This window comes from Saccopteryx leptura, chromosome 6 (assembly GCF_036850995.1).
Source record: "Saccopteryx leptura isolate mSacLep1 chromosome 6, mSacLep1_pri_phased_curated, whole genome shotgun sequence".
NCBI classification, from domain to species: Eukaryota; Metazoa; Chordata; class Mammalia; order Chiroptera; family Emballonuridae; genus Saccopteryx; species Saccopteryx leptura.
The window spans coordinates 12440321-12459952 of NC_089508.1; the positions used below are offsets into that span (position 1 = coordinate 12440321).

General features: G+C 38.9%; 1 protein-coding gene across 3 annotated transcripts in view; it reads left to right on the forward strand.

Moving 5' to 3' along the window:
• TC2N (tandem C2 domains, nuclear) overlaps positions 1 to 19632 on the forward strand; it is a 37785-nt gene continuing 18153 nt past the window's right edge. Inside the window, exons 1-5 of one of the 3 annotated variants that reach the window (XM_066342159.1) lie at positions 11486 to 11653; positions 12055 to 12148; positions 12720 to 12807; positions 13489 to 13611; positions 15047 to 15280. In XM_066342159.1, the coding sequence (XP_066198256.1) occupies positions 13545 to 13611; positions 15047 to 15280 (301 nt within the window). In that variant the 5' untranslated portion in view covers positions 11486 to 11653; positions 12055 to 12148; positions 12720 to 12807; positions 13489 to 13544. Of the gene's footprint in view, positions 195 to 11485; positions 11654 to 12054; positions 12149 to 12719; positions 12808 to 13488; positions 13612 to 15046; positions 15281 to 19632 lie in introns of those variants that run through there. The other 2 variants (XM_066342158.1, XM_066342157.1) reach the window with 2 other exon arrangements.

The following is a 19632-nucleotide window of genomic DNA, read 5'->3' on the forward strand; positions in this document are numbered from 1 at the left end:
GGAGGGACGGGGCGGGGCCTCAGGGCGCTGCAGCTCGAGGTGATCTGTGTCACCAATCCCGCTGTCGGCGACGGCAGAGCGCCCACTGCCTGCAGCAGGTAACCCGCCTCATTGCAGGGTGGAGCAGGGGCGCCGGGAGAGCCGCGCGTGGACCCCGGGGCGCGGCGCGGCGCGTGGGGCGCCTGCGGGCTCAGGTGCGCTGCGTGGCGCGGGCTCCGAGTGGCCGCTGCTGCCCTGGCGCCGGGTCGGCTCGCGGGGCGGGGGGTGGGAATGTGAGAGCGGCCCCGGCCGCCCTAGCCCGTCGGGTTCGCCCGCTGCCTCGCGGGGCTGAGTGTGCTACGGCTGTTCTGCATGGGTTTTCGTGCCCTGAAACTTTTTTGTTCTCTTAATGTCGCTTTCGGTAGAGGCCCGGGTGGCCGTTCCCGGGTCTCCTCAGCGACGCCTGCGCCCCGGAGGCCCGAGGGAGGCTTAGGGTCCCTGGACGGCCGCGATCACCGTGGCCTGGGGCGCAGTGACTCGCCCTGGGGAGCAGGGTGGGTTGTGGGGCTCGCGGGTGCACTGAGGGGGACCCCGGGACCGGAGGGAGGGACGACCCGCCTAGGTGGGCTCTGGGCTCTAGGCTCTGGGGAAAAGGGGGAGCAAACGACCTTCGCCTGGAGTCTGATGAGAACGGATCAGCGGAGAGTTTTTACAAAACTGACGTTTCTGAACCTTGGTGAAGAAGCGGGGAAGGGGTCTTAAAATGTCACTTTCCTACGGTTTTCGCAAAACACGAATTACCTACCCAGCTAGGTTTTAGATTTGTTATCTATTTTTTACAGGTGTGTGTGTTTCCTTTGCTATGGTTTCCTTTAAATCAAGGACAGTGCTGCGGGTGAATTGTGGGGTGTATGTTGCACACAGACGTCCAGGCTTAGGAGGAAAGATGGCAAGCCAAAAACATTAATTCATTTAGAATATTTAAAATACAGCGGTGAAAGGATTGCTTTTGTATTTAAAATGTTATACTATTCTAACTCCAGGTAGAGTTCTGTAAAAAAAAAAAAAAGTTTGGAAATATTGAGAGTTAACACCCCCTGTTTACCAATTCAATATTTGATATATAACACTGTCATGGTTAAAAATTACTTTTTCAGAAGGAAAAGTTGATATGGCTTGCTTTTGAGAGCTGGGATTTGAGATTTGCTTTTTATTATCATTTGTATTTTGTAGTTTTTCCTTCATAACTAGAGGAAAAGACTTCAAAAAATTTGCTTTTTTTAAAACTTTTTAAGAAAAAAATGTTAAGTATCGCTGTCTTTTATTGGCTTCTCTTGGGTTATAATAAATGATTCATTAATTTATGAATAAAACTAACAAATTGATACGCTGATTCAGGTTGAGAGTGGTGTCTTTCTGAAGAGTGGTGATTTTCTGAAGTCAGGATCAGAGTTGTAGATGTTGGGAGCATCTGGATTGTGGAAGTTAACTCTGTGGGAGTAGAGGAACTCACTCAAGTAAATAAAGAAGAGAGGAAGACCAAGGCTGGGAAATGCCAATATCGAAGTGATAGGTAGACACTCCAGGAAACTGAGGAGCAGTTAGGGAAGAAGGAAAAGTAGCAGACAGCAATGTCATAGAGGCCAGGAGAGGAGAGAGGTTTAATGAGAGAAATCTCAGAGTCAAGTGAGTGAGAAGAATCAGGAAGATAGGAGCTGCTGAGGTCTATTGGCTTGGCTAATAAGGAGGGGGTTGGGTCACTGATCTCAGCAAATATAATTTAAGTAAAATGATAAGGATGGAAGCCAACTTTAAATAAATTTGAAGAGTAGATAGAGGATGAAGAAATAAAGATAGTGAGTTTTGAATCCTTATTTTGAGAAACAAAGATTAGAAGTGACAGGGTGGTAGAAGGGAGTTAATAGATTGGAAAGAATATAAAGAACATACCTTCATGTAAACTGCATCTCACAACATTGTTTCTCTCTCAGTTAAGTAGCAAAAGCTGAGAACAAGTAGCTGAGCATATTGACAGAACTACAGTATTATCAGGAAGTGTTTCATCTCCCCCATTCAAATGATGAACACTATGTTAGTGCTATTTTGGTTTGTTGGGTTCAGGTGCTGTTATCAATGTCAAAGTCACATTGCGACAAACTATTGGATTTTATTTCACCTGAGTTCCTGTATGTTGATACTCCTAACTTTTAACTCATGATTCTTCTTCTTCTTCTTCTTTTTTTTTTTTAACAAGAGGAGGGGAGGCAGAGACAGACTCCTGCATGCACCTGGACTAGTATCCACCCAGCAAGCCCACTAGGGGGCGATGCTCTGCCCATCTGGGGCCCTTGCTCTGTTGCAACCAGAGCCATTTTTTAGCACCCGAGGTAGAAGCCATGGAGCCATCCTCAGCACCTAGAGCCAACTCACTCCAATCCAGCCATGGCTGCAGGAGGGGAGGAGGAGAGAAAGAGAAATGGGAGAGGGGGAGGGGTAAGGAAGCAGATGGGTGCTTCTCCTGTATGTCCTGACCGGGAATCGAACTGAGACATCCACACACCAGGCGATGCTCTACCACTGAGCCAACTGGCCAGGGCCTCGTGATTCTTTTTAAATGGAATTTATTGGGGTGATACTGGCTAATAACATAATATTACAGGTTTCAGGTGCCCAATTCTGCAACACATCTCTGTAAGCGTATTGTGTATTCACCACCCCCCAGTCAAGCCTTTGCCATCACCATTTATCCCCTCTACTTGCCTCCACCCTTGCAATCACCACACTTGCACTTGTGATTCTTTCGTTTTTATCTCTTTGACTTTTCTAAAATTTTTAGGTAGAAGTCATATGTTTTGAATCAGAATCCATGAGTCATTACATCAGTTAGGCTTTGCTTCAATTATTATCACGCATTCAAGGGAAAATGCTCTAAGATTCAAATTTCTTTAATAAGTTCCACTTAAATCACCATCGAAAGTTTAATTTTTTGTTGTTGTTCAGACAGGTAGTTTTATATGTGTTGGCTTTAGGAGTATAAAAGGAATGGCTAAAATGTAAAAGGCCAATAATCAAGGGTTAACAAGGTTGTGGAACAACCGGAACCCTTATACTCTGCTGGTAGCAGTGTAAATCGGTGCAATCATTTTACAAAACTTCCTGGCAGTATCTACTAAAGGCAAATATATGCATAAATTGGGCCCAGACCACACATGACAAAACTGTCAAAAATGCCAATCAGTCTAAAGTACAGAAAACCTGTCAGTGGTTACTGCAGGGTGGAGACCGGGGAAAGTAAAGAGGGTGGGTTAAGAAGGGGTGTGAGGGAACAGGGCCATGATGGATGTGTTCATTTTCTTGATTGTGAAGATACTTTCATTAATGTATACATATGTCTGACTCTAACTCACTTGTACATTTTAAATATGTGCAATTTACTGTAAGTCAGTTGGACCTTAGTAAAGCTATAAAAAGAGTAAATGAAACTAGAAAGTGGAAGACAACATACTATTTAAGTAGGAAGATACAGTTGGCCCTTGAACAACGTGTGGGTCAGGGGTGCTGACCTCTTGTGCAGTCCAAGATTCATGTATAAATCTGACCCAGAACTTCACTGTTAGTGGCCTACTGTTGACTGGGAAACTTACCGATAACATAAACAGTTGTTTAAAGTAAGCTAGGGAAAAAACAAGGTTATTAAGAAAATCGTAAGGAAGAGAAAATATATTTATAGTATTTATTGAAAAAATCCCTGTATAAGTAGACTCATGCTGTTCAAAACTGGTATTGTTCGAAGGTCCACTGTATTTCTTTTAAATAATGTAGTTATCTCAGAATGATAGGATTATTGATGTTTTCCATTTTCTTCATATAGTTTTCTGTATTTTTCATATTTCCTATCACAACCATGTATTTACTTAATTTTTAAATGAGAAATTCATATATGTAGAATAGTACTTTTAACACATCTACATATTTAGAGAATACAAATAAATTCTCCTGTACCCATATTCTACTTGAAGAAATAATACACAGCCTTTCTGAAGGACTGATGACCTCTTTCTCCTGGTTCTTTCTCTTTCTGTATGCCCTGATTTTCCATGTACTGTAGTTTTATGTGTATGTTCCTAAATAATGTACCATTTAGTTGTCTGTTCTATCAATTTTGGGGGGCACATATTTGTGAGATTCATCTACGTTGATGGTTTATAGTTTGTTTACTTTATATCATTCATTGTGTGACTTTACCACTGTTTATCCTCCTGTTACTGGATATTTGGGAGAGTTTTCAATCTTCTTTTTTAATTTCATTTTTACTTTTTTGTTATTAAAAGCTGACTTATTACCATCTTAGTCAGGTCTCTGTGTCCCTCTGCACGAATTTTCCTAGCTTTTTGCATGGAAGTGGTGGTGTGGCTCTTCAGTTTGCTAGATAACGCTGGGTTGTTTCATAAAGTGGCTGTGCCAGTTTACACTGTCAGAGCGAGCGCCGTGGTGTGTGCATCGTTTCCTTCTCAGCAGCATGGAGTCGTTTGTACAACAACACTTGTATTTCTCTGAATTCTTTTCAACAGTCTAGTGGTGAGAACTAGTACCCCATTGGGAGTTTTTCTTAATTACTAATGATGTTGAAACTTTTATAATACCTTTTCTCTGCGATGTCTATATGTGTCTTTTGCATCATTTTGTTTCTAAAATCTTTAAAAATTGATTTCTAGAAGATATATATATATCTGTATATATTTTGGGTACTAATGTATTTGGGTACATTCTTAGTACATTTGGGTACTTTCTTAGTTATACATGTGGTAAGTAGCCTGTCTTCTTACTTTCTTTATACAGGTAGTCCACAGGTTACTAACAAGACTGGTTTTGTAGGTTTGAAAATGTTTAAGTATTTATGTGCACAGAAAGGTAAAAATAAATACTATGTGAAGACAAACATCTGTCTAAGTTGCATTTAGTAGGTCAATGTACCTGTTCCAGCTTACATGCAAATTCAACTTAAGAGCACACCTACACACCTATCGCATTCGTAGTCCGCGGACTGCCCCGTAGTGGGTTTTGAGGGATATATTCTGTAGTTGATATAGTAGAATATGCCATTATTTTCCTCATGGTTAGTGCTTTGGCATCTTCTTTAACAAATATTTTCCTTCCCTGAAGTCATAAAGATATAGTCTGATATTTTCTTCTAAAAGCTTTAAAATGTTGCTATTCATGTTTATGTCCTTAATCTCTGTGAAAATGATTTTCTTGTGGTGTGACATGGGGTTCTCTTCTTTTCCGTGTAATTTCCTGACTATTCTCTTTTTCCTTCCAGGGATCTGTAAGTATCATCTGTCAGATTTCTATACATGTGCACATGTTTCTGCTGTTTTTCCTTAGGTCTCTATGTATCCTTGCTGCAAGCTTGTTTACTTTAGTTTCATTAAGAGCTGTAATACCTAAGAGAACAAGTCACCCGACCGGGATCCCTCAGAGAACAAGTCACCACCCGTGCGTCTTTTAAAACTGGACTCCCCTTCAAATTAATGTTTGGGGTTTTTTTCTAAAGTAAACTTTTTATTGTAGTATAATGTGTTATTTAACTCTTAAAAATCTCTACAGTGATCACCTGAGGTCACAAGTAATACTGAAGCTACTTTAATGTAGACTATAGTGTTTGCAAATCCTGTCCTAACTCCATAGAGTCCATTTTAATTTGAAAAGCAAATATAGATTTTTATCTGAGGGATATAGTTAAGCTATTTGGAAAACATTTCACACTAAAAATAGCCAAGAGTGCTGTATTAAGAAGAATTAAACGGTGGCCCTTGCACTCTTTCCCCCCCCTCCTACTTCCCTCTCTTTCTGCCTTCCCCCTCCCCCCTCCTCCCTCCCTGTCCAATCTTCCTTTCCAGTGTACTTCCCTAAACTCCAAGGGCCTTTTTTTTGCCTCTGTAACTTGTTTCCTTAGACTCTTTCTTCTACTGCTCATTTTATTACCTCTGTGACTTTCTAAATAAATCTCTTATAATTTGAAAAAATTAAAATTAAAAATAAAAAAATGGTAGTTAGGAATGACTATGTCAAAATCTAAGAGAAAGCTTAAAATCTGAGAGACTAAAGGAGCCCTTAAGTCTTATTTACTCGTGGGTATTTGCTCAACGGGGGGAACTTGGCTGGAGTTGAGTAAGAACGTGGTGGATTTGCAGATGGGAGGCGTAGTCAGGAGACAGCACAGGACTCCAGACAGGTTAGCTAACCAGAGACTTTCCGCTCATAATTCTGGGATCCCAAAGGTCTGTGATGTCATGAAAAGGATGAAAACTCACTCTACCTCTTTCAGGGATCTGCAGTGAAATTTGCATTGATGCCAAGTAAAACAGAGGGAGGAAAGTCAGTTAATAGGAAGATGCAACCACCAGACTATGTTTCACTGTGGTGGTCTTAAAAGGTTTCAAAATGTGAATTTATAAAATTCTGGTTTTGGAGATATAATTTGCATACCATAAAATTCACCCCTTTAAAGTACACAATTTAGTGTTTTTTTAATATATTCACGAAGTTGTGCAGCCATCATCACTCTCTAATTTCAAATCGTTTTCTTTGCCTCCCCCTAAGGGAGCCATGTAGCCATTAGCAGTCGCTCCTGTTTCTTCTCCTCCCCCAGGCTCTGGGCAGTCACCAATCTACATTCTGTCTAGGGGTTGGCTTATTCTGGGCATTTCATAGGAATGAAATCATGCATTATGTGGTCTTTTGTGTCTTGCTTTGTTTATTCATGTTGTAAGATGAATCAGTAATTTATTCTTTTTTATACCTGAATGAAATTCCATGGTATAAATACATCACTTTTTGTTTTTTCATTCATTAGTAACGGACAGTTGGGTTGTCTCTACTTTTTGGCCCTTATGAGTAATGTGCTATGGACATTTATGTGGAAATAGATTTTCAGCCTCATAGGTATGTTTACGTAGGAGTGGAATTCCTGGGCCATGTGGTAACTCTGTGTTTGAGTTTTTGAGGAACTACCAAATGGTTTTTCCAAAGCAGCTGCACCATTTTTACTCCCAACAACAGTGTATGAGGGTTCCGGTTTCCACACATCCTTGCCAGCCTTCTTCTTTTTCGGTCTGTCTTCATGACTTAGCCGTCCTAGTGTGTGTGAAGTGGTATCTCATTGTGATTCTGGTGTGCGTTTCCCTGATGACAGACGGTGTTGAGGACTTCGCACATGTTTATTGACCATCTGTAGATCTTCTTTGAAGAAGTGTCTATCCACATCCTTTGCCCATTTAAAACTGGGTTATTTGTGAAAGCATAAATTTCAAATCATTTGGTAAGCAAATGCAATATTTTCTGTAGGCGTATACTTTGATCTTTGACTTAAAGTTTTGAAGTTGGCCCTGGCCGGTTAGCTCAGTTGGTTAGACCGTCTTCCTGAAACACCAAGGTCGCAGGTTTGGTCCCCAGTCAGAGCAGGTACGGGAAGCCACCGGTGAATTCACAACTAAGTGGGACAACAAAATAAATGCTTGCTCTCTTGAGCGTGCACTCTCTCTCTCTCTCCCTCTTCCTTTCTCTGTCACTCTCTCTCTCTCCCTCTTCCTTTCTCTGTCTCTCTAAAAATCAAAGTTTTGAAGTCAATGAATAATTGTCAAAGATAACCCAAGTACACAAAGAAATAAGATACCTGAGCGCGAATCAATAGAAACAATAGATAATTAGAAGTAAACTTTCAAAAGCTTTATGTATTGGAATTACCAGTCATAGATTATTAAAATAACTATGATGGGCTATTTTAAGTAAATAAAAGACAAGTGTAAAAGTAGATGCAGGGATCAGAAGGATTGAAAATTACAGAGAAACAGGTGGTTAAAAAAAATCATTTCTATTCATGAAAAATGCAGTAATAAAAACTCAAAACTCATTTGCTCAGTTTAACCACAGATTAGGCAATTAATTAGGCAAACCCAAAGAATTAATGAGCTTGGAATATAAATCAGCATAAATCATTCAAATACATCTCAGAAAGACAGAAATGGATAATATAAAAGAGATTAAGAGACACAAAAATTAGAATGATCAGAATAAGAAGTTTTAGTGAGGCAGTCTAATAAATTGGAGTTTTTGGAAAGGAATAGAGAGTAGGCAAAGAGATAATGAATGAAGATTTTTCAGTGTGGGAAAATCTACTGGTACTTATGGAAAGACATCCACAGGTGGGTCATTCATTTATTGCTGAGTAGTATTTCATTGTGTAGCTATACTATAATTTGTTTATTTACTTGTTGCTAGACATTTGATAGTTTTTGACTGTTTCAAATAGACCTGCTATGAACAGTAGTAATGTATAGGTCTTTGTGTGGATATATGATTTCTTTTTTCTTGAATAAATACCTAGGAGTGGAATGTCTATATTATATATGGTAGGTGTATGTTTAACTTAGAAACTGCCAAGCCATTTTATATTGCCACCAGTTGTTTATGAGTTCTACTTGTCCTAAATGCCTATAAACCCCCCAAATGGTCAGTCTTGGCAATTTTATCGTTTTTTTAATTTTTTAATTTTTTTATTTTTCTGAAGCTGGAAACGGGGAGAGACAGTCAGATAGACTCCCGTATGCGCCCCACCGGGATCCACCCGGTACGCCCACCAGGGGCGACGCTCAACCCACCAGGGGGCGATGCTCTGCCGCGACCAGAGCCACTCTAGTGCCTTGGGCAGAGGCCAAGGAGCCATCCCCAGCGCCCGGGCCATCTTTGCTCCAGTGGAGCCTTGGCTGCGGGAGGGGAAGAGAGAGACAGAGAGGAAGGAGGGGAGGGGTGGAGAAGCAAATGGGCGCTTCTCCTGTGTGCCCTGGCCGGGAATCGAACCCGGGTCCCCCGCACGCCAGGCCATCGCTCTACCGCTGAGCCAAACGGCCAGGGCCAATTTTATCGTTTTTAATGAATGTCTAGTATTAGCTTATTGTAGTTTTAATTTGCATTTTTCTAATAACTTAAACATATTTTCATGTGCTGTTTTGTCCACTTCTTTGTATTTTTTTGAAGATGTATCTGTTCAAATCCTTTGCCCATTTTTTTTTGTATTTTTCCAAAGTGAGAAGCTGGTGGGGGGGTGGGGGACAGACAGACAGACTCCCGCATGCCCCCAACCAGGATCCACCCGGCATGCCCACTAGGGGGCGATGTTCTGCCCATCTGGGGCATCACTCTGTTGCAACCAGAGCCATTCTAGTGCCCGAGGCGGAGGCCATGGAGCCGTCCTCAGCGCCCGGGCCATCTTTGCTCCAATGAAGCCTTGGCTGCAGGAGAGGAAGAGAGAGAGAGAGAGAAAGGAGAGGGGGGAGAGAGGAGAAACAGATGGGCGTTTCTCCTGTGTGCCCTGGCTGAGAATTGAACCCAGGACTTCCACATGCCAAGCCAACACTCTATCGCTGAGCCAGCTTGCCAGGGCCCTTTGCCCATTTTTAAATTGTGATATTTTTCTTTTATTATTGAGTTATACTAGTCCTTTATATATTCTGGATATAAGCTTGATATTGGATTTATGACTTGCAAATATTTTCTCCCTGTCTCTGAGTTGCCTTTTCACTTTCGAAGTGCAAAGTTTTAAATTTTGATTGTTTAATATATCAAAATTTTCTTTTATTGTTGTGCTTTTGGTGTCATATCTAAGAAACCAATGCCTAACTCATGTTCACAATGAATTAATTAGTTTTATATTTTCTTCTAGGAGTTTTGTGATTTTAGCTCTTACATGTAGATTTGTGATCAATTTTGAGTTAATTTTTGTGTACAGTATGTGGTAGATAATAATTTTTTTTTTTTTTTGCATATGGCTATCTGGTTGTCCTCGCACTGTTTGTTGAAAAAACTATCCTTTTCTCTTTAAAAGTTTTTGACACCTTGTTAAAAATTGATTGATGATAAATGTAAGGGTTCATTTTTAGGCTTTTACTTCTAGTCCATTGATCCATATGTTTGTCTTTATGCCAATATCACAGTATTAATTACTGTAGCTTTGTAGTAAATTTTGAAGTGAAGAAGTATATCTTCCAACTTTATTCTTTGTTTCCTAGAATTCTTTTTGGCTTTTCTGTGTCTTTTGCATTTCCGTATGAATTTTAGGATGACTTTGTTTCTATAAAAAAGCTGGAAGGGATGTGTTAATCTAGAAAATTTGAGTATTGTCATCTTAATAATATTGTGTCTTCCAATCCATGAACCATAGGATGTTTATTTATTTCTTGGTCTTCTTTACTACCTTTCAATAATTTTTGTAGTTTTCAGTATACAAATCTTACACTTCTCTTGTTCAAGTATTCCTAAGTATTTTAGGGTTTTTTTTAGATGTTATTATGAATAAAATGGATTTTTAATTTCAGTTTTATATTGTTCATTTTTAGTGTATAGAAATACAACTTACTTTTTTAATTTATTTTTTATTAAGTGAGAGGTGGGGAGGCAGAGAGACAGACTCCTGCATGTGCCCTGACTGGGCTCTATCCAGCAAGCCCCCAGGGAACGATGCTCTGCCTGTCTGGGGCCAGTGCTTCATTGCTCTACAACCGAGCTATTTTAGCACCTGAGATGAGGCCGTGGAGCCATCCTGAGCACCTGGGGCCAACTTTGCTCAAACCAATTGAGCCATGGCTGTGGGAGGGGAAAAGAGAGAGAGAGAGAAGGGGGGAGGGGAGGGATGGAGAAGCAGATGGGTGCTTCTCCTGTGTGCCCTGACTGGGTGGGAATCAAACCGGGGTCTTCCACATGCCAGGCGGCACTCTACCACTGAGCCAACCAGCCAGAGCCAAAATACAACTAATTTTTGTATATCCACCTTATGTCTTACAACTGCATGCAACTTGCTTGTTACTTCTAGTAGCTTGTTACTTCTAATTATTTACAAGATCAAGTTGTCTGTTAATAAAGAGAGTTTAGTTCTTCATTTCTAGTATGAATGCCCTTTATAGTTTTCTAGTCTAATGTGTTGGCTAGAATCTCCAGTACAGTGATGAGCAGAAGTGGTGTGAATGAACATCCTTGTCTTTGCCTCAGTTTTCAGGGACAACATTCAACCTTTCAGCAGCTACGATGATGTTAACTATGGATTTTTCATAGATGCTTTTTAATTTACTGAGAAGGTTTTCTTTTATTTGCTCTTTTATTAGCTTTTATTTTTATCAAGCACGAGTATTAGAATTTTCAAATCATTTTTTTTTATCTATTGAGATGATCATGTAGTTTTTGTTACATATTCTATTATGTATTACATGAATTGATATTCAGATTTTAAATCAACCTTCCAATCCTAGGATAAATCTCTCTTGGCTACATTCTCTTTATATGTTTCTAGTATTTTGTTGAGAACTTTTGTGTCTTTATTCATGAGGGATAGCCATACTTTTACTTTTATTTATGTCTTTATATTTAAAATACATTTCTTGCCTGACCAGGTGGTGGTGCAGTGGATAGAATATCAGCCTGAGACACTGAGGTCCCAGGTTCGAAACCCCAAGGTTGCTAGCTTGAGTGTGGGCTTATCTGGCTTGAGCACAGGCTCACCAACTTGAGTGTGTGATCATGGAAATGATCCCATGGTTGCTGGCTTGAGCAAGGAGTCATTGGCCGGACTAGAGGCCCCCCCTACCCCCATCAAGGCACAGTGAGCAACTAAAGTGCCTCAACTGTGAGTTGATTCTTCTTGTTTCTCTCCCTTTCTGTTTCTCTCCCTCTCAAAATAATAATAATAATAATAAAGTACATTTCTTGTACCCAGAATATACTTGGGTCATGCTTTTTTAGCCAATCCAATCTCTGCCTTTTAATTGGCATATTTAGAGCGTTTACACTTAATGTGATTATTGATATGGTTAGGGTTAACTTTAGCATTTTCTGTTTCCTATTTATCCCACATGCTTTTTGTTCCACCTAGTGCATAATCTTGCTGTTTGTTTACTATTAAGCCCAGCTATTCTTTGTAGTCCCCCTTTTTTCTGCTTTCTTTTATAGTGAGCATTTTTTTTTTTCTATAATTGCATTTGATCAAATTTTTGGCTTATTAGCTAACCCTCTGTTTTCTTATTTTAGTGGTTGCTTTAGGATCTCCAGTCCATATCTTTAACTGTACAGACTGTTGCAGACACACTGCTGTGTGCTGGTGCCACCAGAGGCTGCTCACTGGGTACGGCAGGGCAGGAGCTACTTTGGAGTGGCATCAGCCTGGGTGGGTCTTCAGGGAAATGCCAGGGTTGGGTGAACAGTGTTAGCAAGGTTAATGGAGAATCTCAGAAATGCCACCTGTCAGCATCAGATCAACTATGTGGAAAGAGAGTCGAGAAAGGGGTAAAAGTGGGACCCACCAGCACTTCTGACTCCGGAGAAAGATCCCGGTCCCTACAGCACATGCTCTAAGATTCGTCAGTGCATCACCTTCACATATGACTCAGGTGATTTGCAAACTGCTGCCTATGCACTGGACTCAGAGCACAACCCTGGTTTCCACAGCCCTGTGGCTCTCCCAGACATAATTGCCCCTGGTTTTCCAAGCCGATGTGTGGGGCTCCTCTTCCTGGTGCAGGTCCCCCAGGCTGGGGCTGGACCCCTCATTCTTAGGAAGTGGGGAACCTGCTTAGCTACGATATCCCTCCCACTGTGGGCACTATCTGGAGAGTGGGGGGTAAGACGGGTCCTGACTAGACTGAGTCTGTGGCCCTCCTACCGATCTCAATGTGGCTTTTTCTTGGTACCTGTAGTTGCAGAAATTCTGTTCCGCTGGACTTCAGGTTGTTCTAGAGATGGCTGTTCTACGTGGAGTTGTGGTTTGAGTATCAATGAGAGGAGGTGAGGTCAGGATTTTCCTACTCGGCCACCTCAACCCCACAGCCAGGACTCCTGCTGTTGCATGCTCACTTAGCTTGTCCGTGAAATGCCGTTCCTTGTGGTCACTGCCCCTGCAACCAACCTGCCTCCTGAACGTGAAGTTCTTACACAGTTTTATATTTCTGGTTAATTTGAAACCGATTCCCTTTATTTCCAAAATATCTTATTTGTGACTTAGCTGGTGTGTGTTACTTTGTTTAAGATACATTTTTCTGTTACTTTCATTCTAAACACTAAACTGATGAAGTATGAGGTTATTTGTTTATTGGGCCCCATTACAGGGTCTTTGGGTTACCAAAAGAATTGATTTGGAGCAAGTGAAATTTTTCTCACACTCTTTTATGCGTGCCATTTTATGTTGTAAATGTTGATTGATCATCAATTTAGATATAAGAGATTGAAGAGAAAATTGAGCGTGGAAGTTTTCTTTTTTCCAGATTGAACATTGAGATTGTTCATTTTTGAGCATGACATTTTATTAACTTATAAATGAGCCCAGGTTATACAAAATACATGTAGGAACAAAAATCTATCTTCCTCTAAACATTTGAACATCTTAGAAATGAGATAATATGGTTTGTTTAATGATACCTAATGGCATTAAGCATGATCATTTTAACTTGTTTTCTGTTCTGTCAACAGATTAATATTAAATTTGGAAATTTGTATCTTTTACTCCATATTGGAAATTGAATGTAATGGCAACAGAATTTATAAAGAGTTGCTGCAGAGGATGTTTCTATGGGGAGACCGAAAAGCACAACTGTGAGTTTGTTTTACTTTGACTTCAACAAACATTTATTGTGTTCTTTATTTGTGACATTTTGTCATATAAGGATAAATGAGACATCTTTCCTAACTTCCTGGGGGAGGCAGAGCATACATATAAGGCGCACTAGGTAAGTATTAAAATGCCCCGGAACATAGGGAAGAGAGATGAATTCAACCCCGGAGTCACCCTGAGACAGCCCCACAGAGAGCAGGGCACTTGGTGTGGAAGTATGAGGAGGATTTTGGCGGGCTGAGTGGAAGAAGGAAGAGAAAGGAGGCTTGGAGATGGTACTACACGTGGATAAAATAGTGTAGGCAAAAGCAGGGGAGAGGGGCTGGGTACATTTGGGAGACAACATACTCTGGCAAATGTTTTAATGTCCAATTTATTAACAGTGCATTTTAAAAATGCCTTTTGTGAATGAATGACCAATAGGGGAACAGGATCAATAGGGAGAAGAGACCCATAAACTTATGAAGACTCACGTTTATCAGGGAGCCCTAGCAATTTCCCTTTCTATTGAATGGGCTCCTCATGTCTTCAGGGTTATGACTGGAACTGTATTTTTCATTGGCTTTTTCTCATATACCTTAGTCTAGAGCAGCGGTTCTCAACCTGTGGGTCGTGACCCTGGCGGGGGTAGAACGATCAAAACACAGGGTTCGCGACCCACAGGTTGAGAACCGCTGGTCTAGAGTGTAACTTCCTAGTGTATTTGAGTACAAAGGCTTCTTTTTTGTATGAAAACATTTTGTAAATTAGTACACAATGATAGTTGTGCTTTTATTCATTCTACGGACAATACTAATCATACACAGATCAACTCCAGTGTGCCTTAGTCTCCATCCGGACTCATGCAGTTTAGGGATGACATGTTGTTCCAGAGAACAGGCAGAATAAGGCGAAGGGGCTAGCCCAGGAAGAGCTGCTATTCTATTAGGGTCAGAATAGATTTTATTTTGTAATTTGGTGAAGTTTTTTGTATACTTGGGGACCTAAATTTAGCTTCTTTTCAGAATTGCTTTATGTATTTAAGACTAATGTTAACCATTAGTATTGACAAGAATTGCTTTGTTGAAAGTATTTTTAAATGGCTAGATTTTACCTGAAAGTACTGTATAATTAACTTCAGAATAAACTCGTTTTCCATCTACGAACTCTTTTGTGGGAATGAGTCTCTTTAAAACCTACTTTTAACATTATGATAAGTTAATATATTTTGGCAATAGTATATTAACTGCTCAGATATTGGCTGGACAGAATGTAGAGTCAAGAAGTGCTTGAGAGTATACAAGAGTAGTTTATGTATCAGCAGTTTCTTATAAAATGATAAGTACCAAATATGTTAGGTTTAGATTACTGTATATAAATCTACGTGCATATTTGTGATTCTCTTTTTTCTTTTCTTTTCCCTTCTTATACATGCAGTTTCCTTGGAAAGAGACTTTAAAACAGCAGTCTCAAATGGTCAGAATGCTACTATCTGTATACCTCCACTGACTACTGTTTCTGTAAAGCCTCAGGTAGGCTGTTCTGAGGATTATTTACTCTCCAAACTACCGTCTGACGGCAAACAAGTACCGTTTGTGGTGCCCAAGTTTAAGTTATCTTATATTCAGCCCAGGACGCAAGGAACTCCTTCACATCTAGAAGAACTTGAAGGTAAACAATAAAATGACAGGGTTTAAAAATCAACATGCAGCTTTTAAAAGCTGTTATTTTGCTGTTTTGTGTCTTTAATATAAAGATGTATCTTTTAAACACAAATTTTATATTTCGCTTTATATGTTTTGCTCTTTCTATAGAGGAACTTATTGTATAGTATTTTTGAAAGGTCTCATGAAATTTGACTATAAGACAGCACATTTGTATGTAAATTGGGCCTTTTCGAAAAGGGATAATATAATACACCAGTTATCCTTTATATGTCTAGGAAGAAAAAAATAAAGGAATTATTCTGTATTTGATCAGTAAATATAGGAAACATTCTGTCTACTGTTTCTAAATCTGGTATATAAAGAAATAAGGAAGCAATGAAGTAGTCTTTCTTCCTTGTCATCTTTCTCCACTACTACATTCCCCAGTCTGTAGATACCCTGCCAGTCTAAATATACTTGCCAGTCGAAATAGTTGCTTATATGAGGTAGATTCATCGGCTGAATTTTGTCTGATGATGTAGAGACCAATGGATTAATGAAGAGACAACAACACATGACTCTTTTATTTTAAAAATAATTTATTCTAGTGGATTGAAACAGTCACAATGATTACTTCCCTCAAAATTTTATGATGAAAAATTAGAAACATACAGAAAATTGAAAAAACTTAATGGAGAATACCTGTGTATATCTACCACATAGATTCTGATAGTTACATTTACTACACTTATCACATATCTACCCATCTATCCATTTCTCTGTGCGTTCTTTTTTGTAAGGGAGAGTGCGTGTCAGAGTAAACTATAGACATCAGTAGACTTCCCTCTAAATACTTACAGATATATATCATTTACTAGAGTTTAATATCTGTTCAGACTTCTTTCAACATAAACTTTATACACAATGAGCTACCCAAGGTTTAAGTGTGTAATTTTTGAGTTTTGACAAATGCATATGCCAGTGTAATCAAAACTATCAAAGATCTAGAATATTTTTTCAAATATTTTATTGCTCCCCATCTTTTTTCTCTTCTCCTGGGGTTCCAATTACACATATGTAGAACCGTATGGTGTTGTTTTATGTGTCTCTGAGACCTTTTTCTCTCTCTGTTCTTAAGATTGGATAGTATTGATCTATTTTCAAGTTCATCGTCTCTTTCCTTTGTCATCTCCATTCAGCTGTGGTTCAGGGATCAGCCAGGTATCTGAGCAGACTTTATTCACATAATTTGAGGTTTTCTCCTTTCCAAGATTCCCACCTTACTTTCTAGCCACTGAGATAGCTAGTTGCTAGAACTTTGCTTTCTGATTCTTCAAGCCAAAGAGGCTGGGTTTTCTATTGGAGTTTTACCCACCCTGCTCAGTGCCAACTTTGGCCTGCCCTTGGGCTAAAAGTTATTATAAACAGGTAACTAATAAAAGTTATTATAAACAGGTAACTAACTTCGTACTATTCCCTTTTTTCCAAGAGTCAGATCCCATCCAGAATCTGCATTGCTTTTGTTCGCTCTCCAGTGCCTTGGGAGTTTTAGTTCGTTTTGGTTTGGTTTTGGTCTGGAGTTTTGTGTTATTATCTACAGGAGGGTAGGGTCTGGTATGAGTGGTTTGTTTTTTTTAAGAAACAAGGGAAGATGAACCCTGTGCCTTATTTTTTATATATCAGTAGTGTCTCTCAAAATAGTTTTTAAAATCCTGGCTCACAGGATACCATGATCAATTGATTTTTCTCTTTGTCTCATACTTGGTTAACAACATTGATATTAAACCACATAAACAGTCTTGTAATTTATTTTATTCACATTGTATATTATGAACATATTTTTATATTCATTGCTTTTTAATGGCTCCATAGTATTAAATTATATGGGTGTACCACAATTTATTTAATAAATTCTCTATTTTTAGACATTTAGGATATTTTATGTGTTTTCTTTTTTCATAATCAGAAAATAAATAACTACCTGGCAGTATGTGATAACTTTTCTTTTGTCTTTTTTTTTTCGTTGTATCACTAGAAAACATTACTTTTTGAGTTGAATGAGTAAGAAGTTGGTTTATACTTATTGACTCACTGAGGATGTGCTGAAGCCCTCTGAGTTTTAGCATATTGGAGAAAGAATTATTTTATATAACTGGAGCCAAGGAAGTATTCTTGGTACCTAATCATAGAAGTAAACTATGTGTAAGCTGTTTATGTGTCTGCATGTGTGAGTGATGGCCTGAAAGGGGGATTTGGAGAAGACAGAGCAGACCAGTATCAATAGTGACTAAAATTATGTTTCAAATACTTGAAATCTGTTATGTTGCACTGCTTACTTACTGATGAGTATGATTACTTCTGTACCTTTCTGCTTTGTAACAGACAGATTCTATCATTAAATTTTACTGTGCTTGTTTTATCACCTATCTACCTATCCATCCAGAGGATGTATTTTTGAATTAATATTGACATTTTAAATAGGGCTTTTGAGAGGTGTAGGCAATTATGTAACTTTGCATTTAATTTTATAGCACTGTGGTTCTGTAAATTGAGAAAAATTCCTCTTGAACTTAAAAAATGATGTACTGTATACTGTTTGAGTGGAGAATTGGGATTCTGTAGAGGCTTACTTACAAAGGAAAAATGAAATCAGAATATTCTGTTTTTAGATATAGCCTATAAAGGTAGGGAGCCATTTTACACTCACTTGACAGTGCTGTTCTTGTTACCACAGACTTTTGTAGCAGTGTCTGTGTGCAGAATGAAGCAGGTGTTAGCTGATAGGAGGGCAGGCTCTGTATAAGGCTCTCTGGCATTTGGGCTCCCGATTGGCACCCCTCTGACTGTGGATTGTGCTTGGATTGTACACGCAGTTTTTTGAACCAGGAAGAGGATAAAATCTCACCTCATAACCCCATATTTTATTTTTCTTTTCTGAACTCAATGTGAAGCTACCTGTCTTAATATTTAGCTTGATTCAGAAAATACTAGTATATTCCATGGGTTCTGTTTCAAATGGAACAGAAAGAATTAAAACATGGTGATAATTTAAACATTTAAAAAACTTTATGTGTACACCTTACTTCCATTGTGATTATTAGTTTTGGAAGAAATTTGGTCTATAGTTTTACCCTTTTTCAGTTGTGGAATATAAAACACATGTCAAAAAAAGAACAAAGAAATATACAGCTCTGTTACTTATTGCAAAGTGCAACATGTGTACAGTCACCACTCAGGTAAAGAGAACGTTACAGTAGCTCCGCCCCGAGCAGCCCTCTCCCCCTTTCGGTCGCTTCAGGGCACTCGGTATCCCGGTTGTGAGAATCATCACTTTCTCGCTTTTACCACCTGCGTACGTATTCCTAAATGTTACAGTTTACTGTTTTCTGACCTTTATATAAATGAAGTTATATATTCAGTATATATTTTTTTGTTTATGAATTCTTTCAGTCAACATTATTTGTGAAATTTATTCAAATTGTTGTTAGGAGCTTCAGTTTCTTTTTATATTTGTACAGTGAGTATATTTATCTATTGTATTCTAAATGGATGATGTACAGTAGTGTTTCTGTATAGCATACCTTAAAGTATTTTTATGTAGTAAATATATGTTACAGTTCATCTGTTTTACTGTGGAGGGACATTTGAGTTTTTTCTGATTTGGGGCAGTTATGAATAAAGATGCTTGTGAACATCTTGTACTTGTCTCTTGGTGCCCACGGGCAAGCACTGCAACTGTGTAGATGTCCCACATGGCATGTTGGGGTCATAGGGTATAAATACCTTTAACTTTAGTAGAAATTAGTAAACTGTTTTCCACAGTGATTGTATCAATTTACATTTTAATTAGCAGAATCATTGCTCTACTTTCTTGACAATACTTGAATTGTCAGGCTTTTTAATTTTAACCATTCTGGTGAGCATGTAGTGGTATCTTATTAGAGGTTTAATATATATTTCCCTCATGACAAATGAGATTGATCACTGGGTCATGTTTATTGGCTATTTGGATGGACTCTTTTCTGAAGTGTCTGCTTAAGTCTTAAGCTAATTTATTTATAGGCTTGCTTGTCTTTTTCTTATTGATTTGTGGGAGTTCCTCATAAATTCTAGATATGAGCCCTTTGTCAATTATATTTATTGCACATAAATTCTTAATAGAGAAGTTTCATTGGTTTGCCTTTAACATCTAATTTAGAGCTACAATCCACATGGCATTAATTTTTTGTGTGTATAGTTGGTATGAAGGCATTTTTTTTTCCTATATCAATATTCAGTTGTCTTATCACCTTTTAATGAACAGACCGTTCTTTTCGTACAGTTGTGCAGTGGCACGTTGATTATAAATCAAGTCCATAAGATGGGTGTCTCGTTCTG